This window comes from Trachymyrmex septentrionalis, unplaced genomic scaffold (assembly GCF_001594115.1).
Source record: "Trachymyrmex septentrionalis isolate Tsep2-gDNA-1 unplaced genomic scaffold, Tsep1.0 scaffold275, whole genome shotgun sequence".
Classification (NCBI taxonomy): Eukaryota; Metazoa; Arthropoda; class Insecta; order Hymenoptera; family Formicidae; genus Trachymyrmex; species Trachymyrmex septentrionalis.
Genome location: NW_017305436.1, coordinates 597449 through 610491, shown reverse-complemented (window position 1 = coordinate 610491; position 13043 = coordinate 597449). Strand labels below are relative to the sequence as shown.

Here is a 13043-nt window from a genome sequence, read left to right as displayed (position 1 = left end):
ATTATTGTCTAATTGCGAACGTTTTCCCGAAATTTATCTCCCACTCATTGAAAATAGTTTTTCTCCCCACTCTTAATATTTCTTCTTCCTTGTTTCGTTTTCCCTTCCTTTCCTCTCATAATGTAAATAGATTCCGATTTGGACGGTTTTTGTCATTGTCATAAGTAATTTTTATTATCTTACAAAAAGTTTTTACATATTCCGGTTTGTGGTGTGATGAGCTTTTGTGCCTTAAAATACGTGGTAAGTTGATTTTTCACAACTTCAACTTAATTTTTTTTTTTTGCGAACTTTTATAGTAATGATTATGTTTAAAAATAAAGGAAAGATTTTTTGTTTTACAATAGAACTTGGAAATTCCGTATCTTTACACGAAGGTTCTCATCGTTTCTTAAGAAAAAAATATATATAGCAATAGATTGTTTATTAGAAGATTGTAACAACTTTCCTGACTTCTTTTCATACTGTTTTTCAAATCATAAGCAAGAAGAGATTACGAGTATTTTAACTTTTAAGCATCATTGCGATTGTAATGGCATGTACCTTTTACTTATCAATTTCTTTATGTAATTTTTAATTTAACATCCGACCTGCGTTTTAGTTTCTAAGACTTCCAATTTTGTCATGTTTTACGTACTGATGATGTCAAATCTTGACCGAAACGTTTACTTATTTATTTGGAATTTTAAATACATGACTTGTTTACAAATCAAAGTCTATTGTTGTGGCTGTATGTTTTTTATTATTTATCTATTGTCTAATTTCTCAATTTTACAAAAATTTCTCTAACAATTTTATCTGAGATATCGCGCTCGTATTGTAGTATTTATTACATACTTATAAAAAGTCTTATAAGAAATGCGATCGTACTTTTTAGCATTCAAAGAATTATGAATGTTTAAAACAAAAACATAAGTCAAATACACTTTAACTTATTATTATCTTTGTTATGAAATTGTTATTATCTTGTAGATGTTCAATGATTCCATTTTACTCTAGCTCCTTGAAACAGTTGGAGAAATAAGTTTGAATGTATCATAATAATGCTCGACACAACTGTTTACTGTAATTCACTTTCATCACTCAAATATTAAATGTCTTTTAAGTACGTAGATAATCTAATCACACGTTTCTATAATGAGATTCTTCTTTTAAACAAATATTGTATATAAAATAAGGCTCGAAAGAATCTATCAGCAAAAAATATAAATAAGCCCATCAGCCGTTCGGATGCACAGAAAATTCTTTATTTTCGTGTGAATGTAACAAAACGAATAAAATATACATTTCGATCCTTCAATTCGAGTTCTTATCAATATGAAATATAAATCGAAATTACATATATTGTATAACGCAAATTCCAAGTTGATGATTCCCGACAATATAGTTCGTTCTTCTTTATCCAAATGCCAAATTAGCTGTAATAAATAGCCCAATGATTATCAAAAATAGTAACTTATACAATAATATAAAAACTTACATAAAGTAAAACCAAAGTCATATACATTGCGTCAGAATCACATCACTCATCATATTGTCAGATTTGCTGTGTAGTCATTCGAAAGAAACACGATTATGTCAGTTAGAAAAAAAATTGATAAACCATCTTCCGCTCAATATTTGTAACAAATTTTTTAGCACACAATATAATGCTTTCCATAGATTTGTAAGGAGTGGATTTCGGAGATTAAATAAAAAATTTTCATGGCTACAAAAAAAACATGATTGTAATAAAGAGAAAATAAAGGATATTATTTATTATGTAATAGACAATATCGCGGAGACTAATTTACCTGACGTGGTTAGCAGCAATTCTTAAAATTTCAGTTCTAAGAACCGATAAATAAAAACTTAAACAAAACGATTAAAGTAAATCTTTCTACTTCCCAATTTAAACACATTTCATATGATATCTTTAAAGCAAATGACAAATAGTTCAAAAATCTCAGCAATGCTATTATACCATGGGAAGTCAAAGCATTGTTACAATTAGGTGAGAATTTCTGCTTGCCAATTCAACATTAGAAACACATGATTGAATTTGTTAAACACATCGAACATAATTTTGTCAGATTAAAATTACCCAACATCAGAGAATTTAGGAATAGAATTTTTCCTTTAATCAATGTGATACAGCAAGCATGTGCTAGTAAGACCGACATAGAGAAGAGAATTTTTTCTTTAATCAAGTTTACGAAATCATTTGTTAAAAACAATTCACATATTTATACAAGGGCAGATAAGGGTATGGTGGTGGCACTTGGCAAGACGAAATGGAAGTACAAAAAATGAAAACTTTACTGTCTGACACTGAGACTTATAAGCTATTAACACACAATCCAGTTAATAAAATATTAACACAACTTAAGACGTTATTAATAGGATGGAAACAGCATGGTTTCGTTAAGAATTCTGTTTATAACAAATTGAACGCTTCTAACCCTGTTACACCTTTTGCATATGGTCTTCCGAAAATACACATAGTAGGTTATCCACTCGTATTATAGTTTCTTCAGGGAAGAGCCCTCTCTATAAGTCTCTCTATAGTCTCTTTTTTAAATGAAATAATATTACACGACAGTAGCAAACAGTTTTATCAAGAACATTTTCATTTAACTAAACATATTTCTAATTTCTGACAACAAATTTCTTTTATCTCTTGACGTGATTACGTTGTTCACAAATGTACCTATTGACTTGGTTTTTGAAGACATAGAGAGAAAATGGCATCTCATTAAAAAAAAAACGGACATTCCCAAAATATAATTTTTTAAAGCGTTGGCATTAGTACTTAATTCAACAATTTTTAGTTTAACGACAAATTTTATAAACAGACTTTTTGGTGTTCCGATAGATTCACCATTATCACCCATTAAGTCGGATATTGTTATGCAAGATTTTGAAATAAAAGCATTACAGAGAGACTTCCAATTTCACCATCCTTTTATGAGAGGTATGTTGACATTGCGTTAGTATATATGATATACGACATATGATATATGATGCATCACACATTGATACACTGGTTAACACGTTTAATTCATTCCATTTCAGATTGAAATTTTTAACTAAAATAGGTGGGGATAAGTTAGATTTTCTTGATGTCAGTTTAATTAAAAAAGAAAATTCTCTTATTCAGAATTGATATCACAAATCTACTTTTTCTGATCGTTATCTAAATTATTTTCCTAGACATCCTTTATGCCAAAAACTGAGAACAATCATTGGTTTAATTGATAGAGTTCTTTCTTTGTCCCATCCTATATACCATCAAGAGAATTTTGAATTAATAATTAAAATCCTTTTAAACAATGGATATCCACTGAAACTCATATTCTCTGAAATCAAAAATAGATTGTAAAAAAAATTTAAACAATGGAATGACCAGGATAACACCTACAGATAAGACGGACAATGATAAAATGAATCACAAGTTTTTTTACAATCCCCTTTATACCACTTTTATCAGAAAAGATAAATTTTTTTTAAAAAGACTCCTTAATACACATGACATATAAAGGGATTAATAATCTTAGGGGATTCATCAGGGATCATAAAGACGTTCGTCTCAAGCTATCTCACACAGATGTCGTATATAAAATTGATTGTCGAGATTGTGAAGCATTATATGTGAGCCAAACAGGTACATGTTTAAAGACACGCATAAATGAACATAGAAATCACATAAATTGGAGCAACACTACACAGCATTATGTAATAACAGAATACAGAATAAATTATCAACATGATTTTGATTGGGAAAATGTCAAGATATTAGTCGAGGAAAAGGTACTTAATAAAAGACTAATTTCGGAAGCAATCCATATAAAGCAACAGAAACAGAGTTTGAATTTACATATGATACGTATTCTTTAGGCCCACTATACATGAATTTGTTTACGAAATTGTGACATTGATTTTATCTTCTTTTGTTCTTATTTTTATTTTTATTTCAATAACTACATAACTTTCTTATTTTGATTCTCATTGTATTTCTATCGATCGCAAGACTTTTATGTCGAGTTGTGAGAAAACGCGCGCGCGCTTACATGTAAGTTGATATAATCAAGATTCAGACTGATTTTAATAATTTTATAATTTTTCATTTTCGTGTTTCTTTTGAATGACTACACAGCAAATCTGATAATCTGATAAGCGAAGTGATTTTACTTAGTGACGCAATGTATATGACTTTGGTTTTACTTTATGTACTGTATGTATGATGTGTATCCGAATAGCTGATGTAGGCTCTGATTTTTTACATTTTTAACTGATAGATTCTTCTTTTATAAATTGTCACGTTTCAACATATTGATACAATTCTGTTGCAAACTCTGAGGTGAGGCGCTGTGTGAACTACACTTATTGCACCCATAACCAAGACAGTCAGTCAGCTGCTTGCTGCACGTAATATTATATATCTTTTATATTCACGCAAAAACAATTTTCAGGGAATGTATTTTGCATATATTAATCCCAAAAAAGATCTTTGAATTAATTCTATGCGAAAACAAATCCTTCCCTCAGTTTCTTCTATCCCTTTTGTATCCGTATTTTTCAGATTGTCAGATTTGCTGTGTAGTCATTCAAAAGAAACACGAAACAAAAATTAGAGAATTATTAAAATCATTTGTCTGAATTTTTTATTAGGTCAATCGGAAAGTTCCGTTCATTTAGCGGCGAGTAGCTGTAGTTAGAACTGTCGATAACTCTAATATCTAAATCAAACTTAATTTTGTATAATAGTTTTATCATCTGTCAATAAAATTCAGTATATAAAAGTACACGTTCGCATCAATAACATTTCTTCTTACTGCATTAAAAATAAACAAATCTAAGGACTCTTCCTATACAAAATAAATAATAATAAGTAAAGGGCAAAGTAAGAGTCGACATATTTCTTTAAAATTAACCGAAGAATATATTACAATTAACAAGAGGTAAAATTATATAAAGCAAAAATAAAATTAAAAATAAGAAAATAATAATAAAGAAACGTACATAATAATCGACACATAATGTCTGTCTTACATATCTGCGTTCCTTCATTCTGTACGAGGGTCGTTTGAAAAGTCCGTGCAAAGTCACTGCTGATGGCACTACTGGCGCGTATCAAGGTTAGATTTAGTTAGTAGCATCTCTTGGAGGAACACACACTAAGTTACAGCCAGATCGGTCTATTTGTTTGTGTTTGGCATTCATTTGAATCGAGGAAGTCGAGTGATTTTCAATAACGCACCAGCTCACACCTCAGCAGTTGTGGTCGCAAAATTAATGGAATTAGGGTTCCAACTCGTCTCACATCCCCCCTATTCTCCAGACTTGGCTCCCTCGGACTACTATTTGTTCCCCAATATGAAGAAATGGCTGGCGGGAAAAAGATTTTATGGAAACGAGGACGTGATTGCAGAAACAAACCCCCCTCGACTTCCTCGATTCAAATGAATGCCAAACACAAACAAATAGACCGATCTGGCTGTAACTTGGTGTGTGTTCCTCCAAGAGATGCTACTAACTAAATCTAACCTTGATACGCGCCAGTAGTGCCATCAGCAGTGACTTTGCACGGACTTTTCAAACGACCCTCGTATATATTTCAAAAGTTTTTTATTCTTTTATGGACACGCTCGTTTGAATATTTTACATATGATTTCTGATGAGTTTTTATTTTTTATTAGATTTTCGGTATGTTAATTTATTCACGTGGATTTTTTTGTAAGAAGTTTTTATTTTATCTTTTTTATCAACTAAAGTTTTGCCAAGATATTTTTAATACATTTGACTGTTCAATCGTACGGAAATAATGTCGAACTCTACATCAAGACTCACCCGAACTGTGACTGTAATGAATATGCGATCATTTGCGATAGTTGATTTTGTACTACGATTTTTTCGTTATGTTAATGTCTGAAAAGGGCTCAATACGGTAGCCGAAACTTATAACTTTTTAATTCTGAAATATTAATTCAATTTAATTAAATGTATATTGGATAGTAGTTCAACATCTTAACACTAGTACCGGGAAGGCGCTAGGTATTTAAAGTGTGGCTGTATGCTCCTTTTCATTTAACCTTTGTTATAACTTTTTATTATTATTTTCTTATTTTTAATTTTATTTTTGCTTTATGTAATTTTACCTCTTGTTAATTGTAATATACGAGGTCTGTTTAAAAAGTATCGCGAATTTTGTGTTTTTTCAAAAATTATTTATTTATTCATGAATATCTATTTTGTCCCCTTCAAAGTAATCCCCATCAGATATTATACACTTGTGCCAACGTTTTTTCCAATCCTCGAAGCACTTCAAAAAATTATTTTTTGTGATCTTGTTCAGCTCCTCCTTCGATGCCGTCTTTATCTCCTCAATCGTAGCGTAGCGTCGTCCTTTCATGGGCCTCTTCAGTTTCGGGAACAAGAAAAAGTCACAGGGGGCCAGATCTGGGGAATACGGTGGCTGCGGCATCATTAGTGTGTTGTTTTTGGTCAAAAATTCGCGCACAAGCAACGATGTGTGAGCAGGGGCGTTATCATGGTGCAAAAGCCAATTTTTGTTCTTCCACAAATCCGGGCGTTTCTGGCGGATTGCTTCGCGCAAATTGCGCATAACTTGCAGGTAATATTCCTTATTGACCGTTCCGATTGGCCAATACTATTTTCTTCACTTCATCAATGTTTTCGTCTGTTGTTGACGTGCTCGGGCGTCCGGCACGCTCTTCGTCGTTCACATCTTCTCGGCCCTCTGAGAACATTTTGTACCACCGATAAACGTTGCTTCGGTCCAAGGTAGCTTCACCATATGCCACAGTCAACATTCGGAATGCGTCCGCGCACTTAATTTTGTTTTTCACACAAAATTTGATACAGATTCTTTGATCCATTTTTTGGAATAGGCAAAAATCGAAGACGAGCCAAAACACGTGCAAGCAAAGCAGCTGTCAAAAATTAACTGAACATTCAAAATGGCCGAACTTGTCGGCATAAGTGAGAGACATGAGTACCAACATAACGCCACAAAAAAAATCGAAAATCGAACATACGTAACCCGCGGAAATTCAAAATTCGCGATACTTTTTGAACAGACCTCGTATATTATTTGCGCGACGTCTTCTGCGCTTGACTCTTACTGCCTGTATCCTTTCCAGTTCTTTAAATTATATTAATTGTATATCCTTCTAATTTATATGTAATAGCAAAAATAATTTCAAAACACGATAATTTACGAGATATTGACATTTCCATGATTTTCTATGAGCGTTATATACCACGTTCATAGAAGCGGTTTGCAAGATCTCGTGGTCTCGCATAGGTTGCAAGATTAGAATGTTAGAGATCTCACGATCGATTCCTTTTTTCTTTTTTCGTAATTTTTTTTTAAAGTGACATTGTTAATAAATACATGTTACAGACTACATATATTTTCATACAATAGTGGCTCCATAATTTAAAAACAAGTTAAAAGAAAAAAGCTACGAGCCAAAATTTGACCAGTAAAAATTAATAAATAAATAAAAGTTTTAATCAAATAATTATAAAATTTAATAACATGCTGGCTATCAACAAACGTTTCAATCACGATCGGATCATTATCAATGTTTACAAAATAGGTTTATAAACGGTAAAAAAACAACATAAAGTTGATCGAAGATTAAACATGTAATTCGCATTTAATAACTATATAATTGTTGGTATCAATAAATTAAGAAGAATCTTCGTCTTGTTACTTGAACGGAACAGTAACATACATAAAATACATATATTAGAATTCGTCAGAAAGGTAAAAACTTATACTGTGTACGTTCGATGGCAAATGAAAATATACTTCGCAATGTCAAGACATCAAACTGTTGGTATCAGAATCCTCATCTCATTAGAAAAATTGTACAGCTAAAAAGCATCGGTGTATGAGTATAAAATAGTGTCCAGAACGAAAAATAACGCTTTATAGTTATAATAATAATGTAAGATTATAAGAATGACAGAACAATACAATATTGATATAAGTGAAAGTATAAAATGTACAATGTAAAACTATCTTCTTCACCTTAGTCTACTCGGTATTCTTCAGATAACTTCGTACATTGTCGGAAAACGAGTGCGAAGAAAAGAAAGAAATAGATAACTACAAGTTAATGAATAAAACCCGTATTAAAGAGGTTAAAAATTATTCCGAGATCTCAAACAAAGAGAAAATTAACAAATTACAATTGCACAATTCGGCCAATTGATCAACTCAATTGGTTTCTTCAGGTATTGTCGTCACGTATTGCCTGTCACGTATTCTAACTTTTTAGCCATGCGTTCATACGAAAAAGCAATATCTGTTATCTCTTTCTATCCGTCATTTTTTACTCACATTCGCCAAACTCTTTATTATAGGATCTCTAATGTTAGAGACCCTCTAATCAGAACCTGGCCATCTTCTTCCCGATTTGTGATCCGATATTTTTCATCTATTTCATTTAAATGCATAATGATACATTCATTGTAGGTTATGCTTCTACTTTAAATACATGATGGTTATGAACTTGTAATATTTATGATTAAACATTACTAAATTTTTTTTTTTTTAATTTTAACTGCCAGTTAGTCACTTGAATATTTGTCAAAAATTATAAAACTTATAGAGCGTCTTTATAGAGTTGCAACTTACAACTGTAGCGTGAGATGAAGTGAGATAGCACGATTTTTCTCTGTCGCACAATTTCGATGAAAAATGACGGCCACTTTAGGTGGTCAGACTCGAATTAGAGGGTCTCTAAAGTCCATGGCACATACAAAAACGTAAGGCCGTAAGGACGTAATAAGTAAACGAATTGTCCAATCACGATAGAGACCGTAAAGCCAGTATCCAATCTTACGATATCCTTACTGATTACATCTTACGTTCTTACGTTTTTTTATGTGCTCCTGGTTTAAGTGTCGTAACAGGTGAGTGCCATTTGTTATTTAAAATATGAAACGGATAACACTTCCGAAAACAATGATGACGTAACTTAAAAATTTGACATTTCAGACTTTGCATCGCGATATCTTCGCTTATAAGGTACAACTATAAAAATACTTTAATTATATAATTTAAACCCGAGTTGTCCATTAACCCTTTGAGGAACAGTGAGACATGCGTCCTACCTTTTTATTCTTAATTTTTTCCATATTTCTAATTCATTTTGCAGTGTGTATGCGCATATGAGTACTTTTTAGACTCTTAGAGATCAAAGTTATGCAACTTTCATGAAAAATTACGTTAATTTATTTATTTGCTATTTTTTTATAAACAATTAATATAAAAAAACTCATTCTTTTTTCCAGAATAAATTCGGCTATTCTTAAACGTGAAGTGCTAAAGCTCTGAATATTTTTATGTGTGTATATCTGAAATTCCAAAATCTCCAAATCTGAAATTATAACATTTTTTTTTCAAAATTTTCTACACGTTAATTTTTCCAAAAAAAATTTTTGAAATTTTGAAAAATTGATTTTTTATCCCTTTGAGGGGCACATCTTTCTTTTAAACAAATTATTGAAAACATCTATGGGGGTCATCTATGGGGTCGCTGCTTACGATTCTGATGTCAGAATTACAAAATTCAAAATGGCGGATCCAATATGGCAACTACTTTAGGCTAAATTTACAGTTTTTTGTTCAATTTGCACGAAACTGGATATATGAGTTTTTGGGGTCGCTGATTACGATTTTGAATTAGTCGGAATTACAAAATCCAAAAACTTATTTTTATGCAATTTGAATGAAAAACTTTGAATTTAGACCGAAATGTCGCTATGTTTAGAAGAAAAATGTGCTCCTCAAAGGGTTAAGACTGCTCAGAATCGATCAACTTCTGAGTAACCTCAATAATCCGATAATCTCGAGTGTTCGCAACTCGTCGGCTCGCGTAAAGACACAGGGCGATCTCGCGTTACATTTAGCGCGAGACACGACTGTGTTTCTTAATATTATAGAACTTTTATTTACTATTTCCTAAACCAATGCTGTCGCCCACTTAATTTTTGAGAGGAGAGGGGGGGGGAGGATCACTCAGGATACTTTCCCCTATAACATATCTAAAAGACATTGAAATCGGTGAGGTGTCACCTAAAACCCTATATTTACCATTCCAACAAATACAAAAATGTATTTAAATACGTATTTTTGAATATATGTATTTCAAATACTGTTCACTCCTGGTGGTTATGATTTTATGTTCTCATAGAATATATATGTCACATCGCTAAATATTCCGTAAGTATTGAGAAATAAGACACACAGAATAGTAATTAATACACTGATATTATTTAAATCCGCGTATTCACAGTACAGATACAATTAGACCTTAATTTAGGTTCTTAACATATGTATCTAACTCTAGAATATTAACAAATCATTCGTTCGTTACGAGATCCGATCGATAGACAAATTATATTTCCTTAATTTATTTTTGTACAGACACGTACAATCACATCATATTACGGCTGGCATTTTTTTTTTATTTCTATTTTACTCTGTAGGAAATCGTTATAGAAGCATGTGCTAGAATATGCATAAAATAGTTACGTATAGCCCGTGTTTCATCGCCGATATAGTACAGAAGACGTTCGATTGACTTCGTGCGAAGAACGGATATATCCGAAATGAATCGTCAGAAAATCAACTGCGCAGAGAACTGCGCGGCAGAACTCTCTCGAGATACTTCCATAATTTTTACAGCTCCGAGAACCGGCTCGTTACGTTGCCTTTCAGACATTTCAAGCGTGCCTGACATAGTCGCCCTTACTATGCGGCACACTACTAATTGTTGGCTAATTAAACGACACGGCACGTCACATCTATCCCACAACGGCGAGATTTCCATCATATCTCTCCCGGATCTTTTTATACAATAATAATGAATTTTCAATCTTATAAAAATTTAAAAGTCACAATATCGCTTTAACAAATTGAGTTATGACAGGAGCTTCTTCCTTAAGACCAAGAAAATTTATATAAATTTATATAAATTACGCGCACATTAGAATACTTGGATTGGCTTGATGCCCGAATCGCCCGTCAACGAAAACGGTGGCCTTCCATCAACACCGCGAATCCATGGGAATCTCAGTTGAGATTCTCGCGATTTACATTCGATACTTGCATATGCACAATTTCAACCTATCGACAATGGTATTATACATTTGTATAAAAACGATGAGAAAATATTATCATATTGGGTGGAGTAAAAAATATAAATAAATTTATAGGGGATACATTTATAGGTGACATTCAATTTTTAAAATACGAAGTTATTTTTTACTCAATCCAATATATAAACGTCGCGTTATCTATTGCTAATTTATCAAGCGTTGGAAAAAGTTAAATTAGATTCGTAGTGTTTACATCGCCATATATCCGTTTTCTAAGATCTTCTTCTCTCTATATATATCTCTTACTCTGAATTTCTTTTACGGGCATTTGATCAAGCCACCGTTAAAAGTACTGATCGACTGTCATGATCAGCTTGTTTTCGGGTTCATTAATTATATCACAAAACGCGAATATTGCGTTGAATAAACTACTTCCCTTAAGAGTAATTTCAGTTATTTTTGCTCCTAGATTAATACTATTACATAGTAAAATGCTTTCGTTACAAAAAAAAATGCAAATACATGCTTTTTTCTAAAAATATAGACAAGGTAAAACTACAATTATAAAAAAATATGTCGCAAAATTGTGCGCCAATTTAGTATACAAATCTTTCTTTATACTACAATAGAATTTTAGATTATATTGTAAATATTCTTATTGAAATTTAAATGAGCAACGAATGATATAAACGTTAAGTTATGCAGGCTTTGCGGTCGTTTTATCGAGCTGGCGACAGAGTCATTACGATTACTAGTATCATCTTAACATTATAACGAAGAAATAAGCGATAATTACGAATCTCCTAGTCGCATAAAAATATCATCGTATAAAAATATCTATACAATATATGAGGTATCTTCCTTCGTTAAGAATACCGAAGAAATGCATTATCGATTTTTAATGGAAAAGTTACTTGTTCACAAAATGTAATTTTTACAAATATATCTTGTAATATCGGAATAATTTCGAGTCGCAGCATATACGTATGTATCTATGATTCTCGAGATGAAATATATTTACAATCACGTACATAAATAAATGCGAAATCCGCCGCCTGATTCAAAATGATGGTGAACATGCTTGGAGCGTGATGAGAGTGTGTCGAACTATATTGACGAGCAGTTTCAACGAATCGTCAATTCGTCACCAGTACTTATCTCATGCGTATTTACAAATGCGTTTGCTAGTGACGAATTTCTTCTCGCGTCGTCTCGAAGTATCGTCTACGGAACAAATTCTCGCACTTACTCTAGCGAGTATTAATGCAACTATTGTTATAAATAAATCCGTATACATACATATGTATTTTATACAAATAAAAAACATCTATAAACCGAATACCTAACTATATAAGGAAGACTGTTACTCAATTCGAAATAGCAAAAATTCGATCTACACCGGAAGATCATTGATGTGGAATGTCGTTCTTTTCTATCTTTCTCTCTCTTGGATATTGATTTACCGTACCGCATGTTCTCTTGCTCATTAATGTTCCAATGCGTGTAAAATCATCACAGCAATGAGTTTAGGACGGAAATAGGATGTATTCCAATAGATTAAGCCGAACTTAAAAGCTCTCTGCAACAACAATAAATGAAATGGCAGGGGGATAAGTGTATGTATTAGTCCGGATCTACAATAGATTTTTAAGCCATAAGAAATGAACGAATCATAGTCAATTATTCTTCTCACATTCGATTATAATTGGTCAATTTCTTACTTAAGACTTAAAACACCTATTGTAGATCCCGACTTAAAAAACCTAGTGTCAATAAAGACAAGCAAATAGGAAGTAAAGTCAATTATAGTGCTTAATATTTTCAGAAAAAATTGTTTAATTTTATCATTAAAGATTACCTCATTAAAGATTACTACAAATCATTGTGTATTTTTCGTAGACATGCGAAGAATTATTATTCATACA

At 32.0% G+C, this 13043-nt stretch overlaps 1 protein-coding gene across 4 annotated transcripts in view; it reads right to left on the bottom strand.

The window, feature by feature from the left end:
• Positions 1–11293: 11293 nt before the first annotated feature.
• The window catches only part of LOC108749212 (protein diaphanous), a 146297-nt gene continuing 144547 nt past the window's right edge, over positions 11294–13043 (bottom strand). For all 4 annotated transcript variants that reach the window (XM_018487771.1, XM_018487773.1, XM_018487772.1 and 1 more), the window contains one exon: positions 11294–12697. In XM_018487771.1, coding sequence (XP_018343273.1) covers positions 12676–12697 — 22 coding nt within the window. In that variant the 3' untranslated portion in view covers positions 11294–12675. The remainder of the gene's footprint in view (positions 12698–13043) is intronic.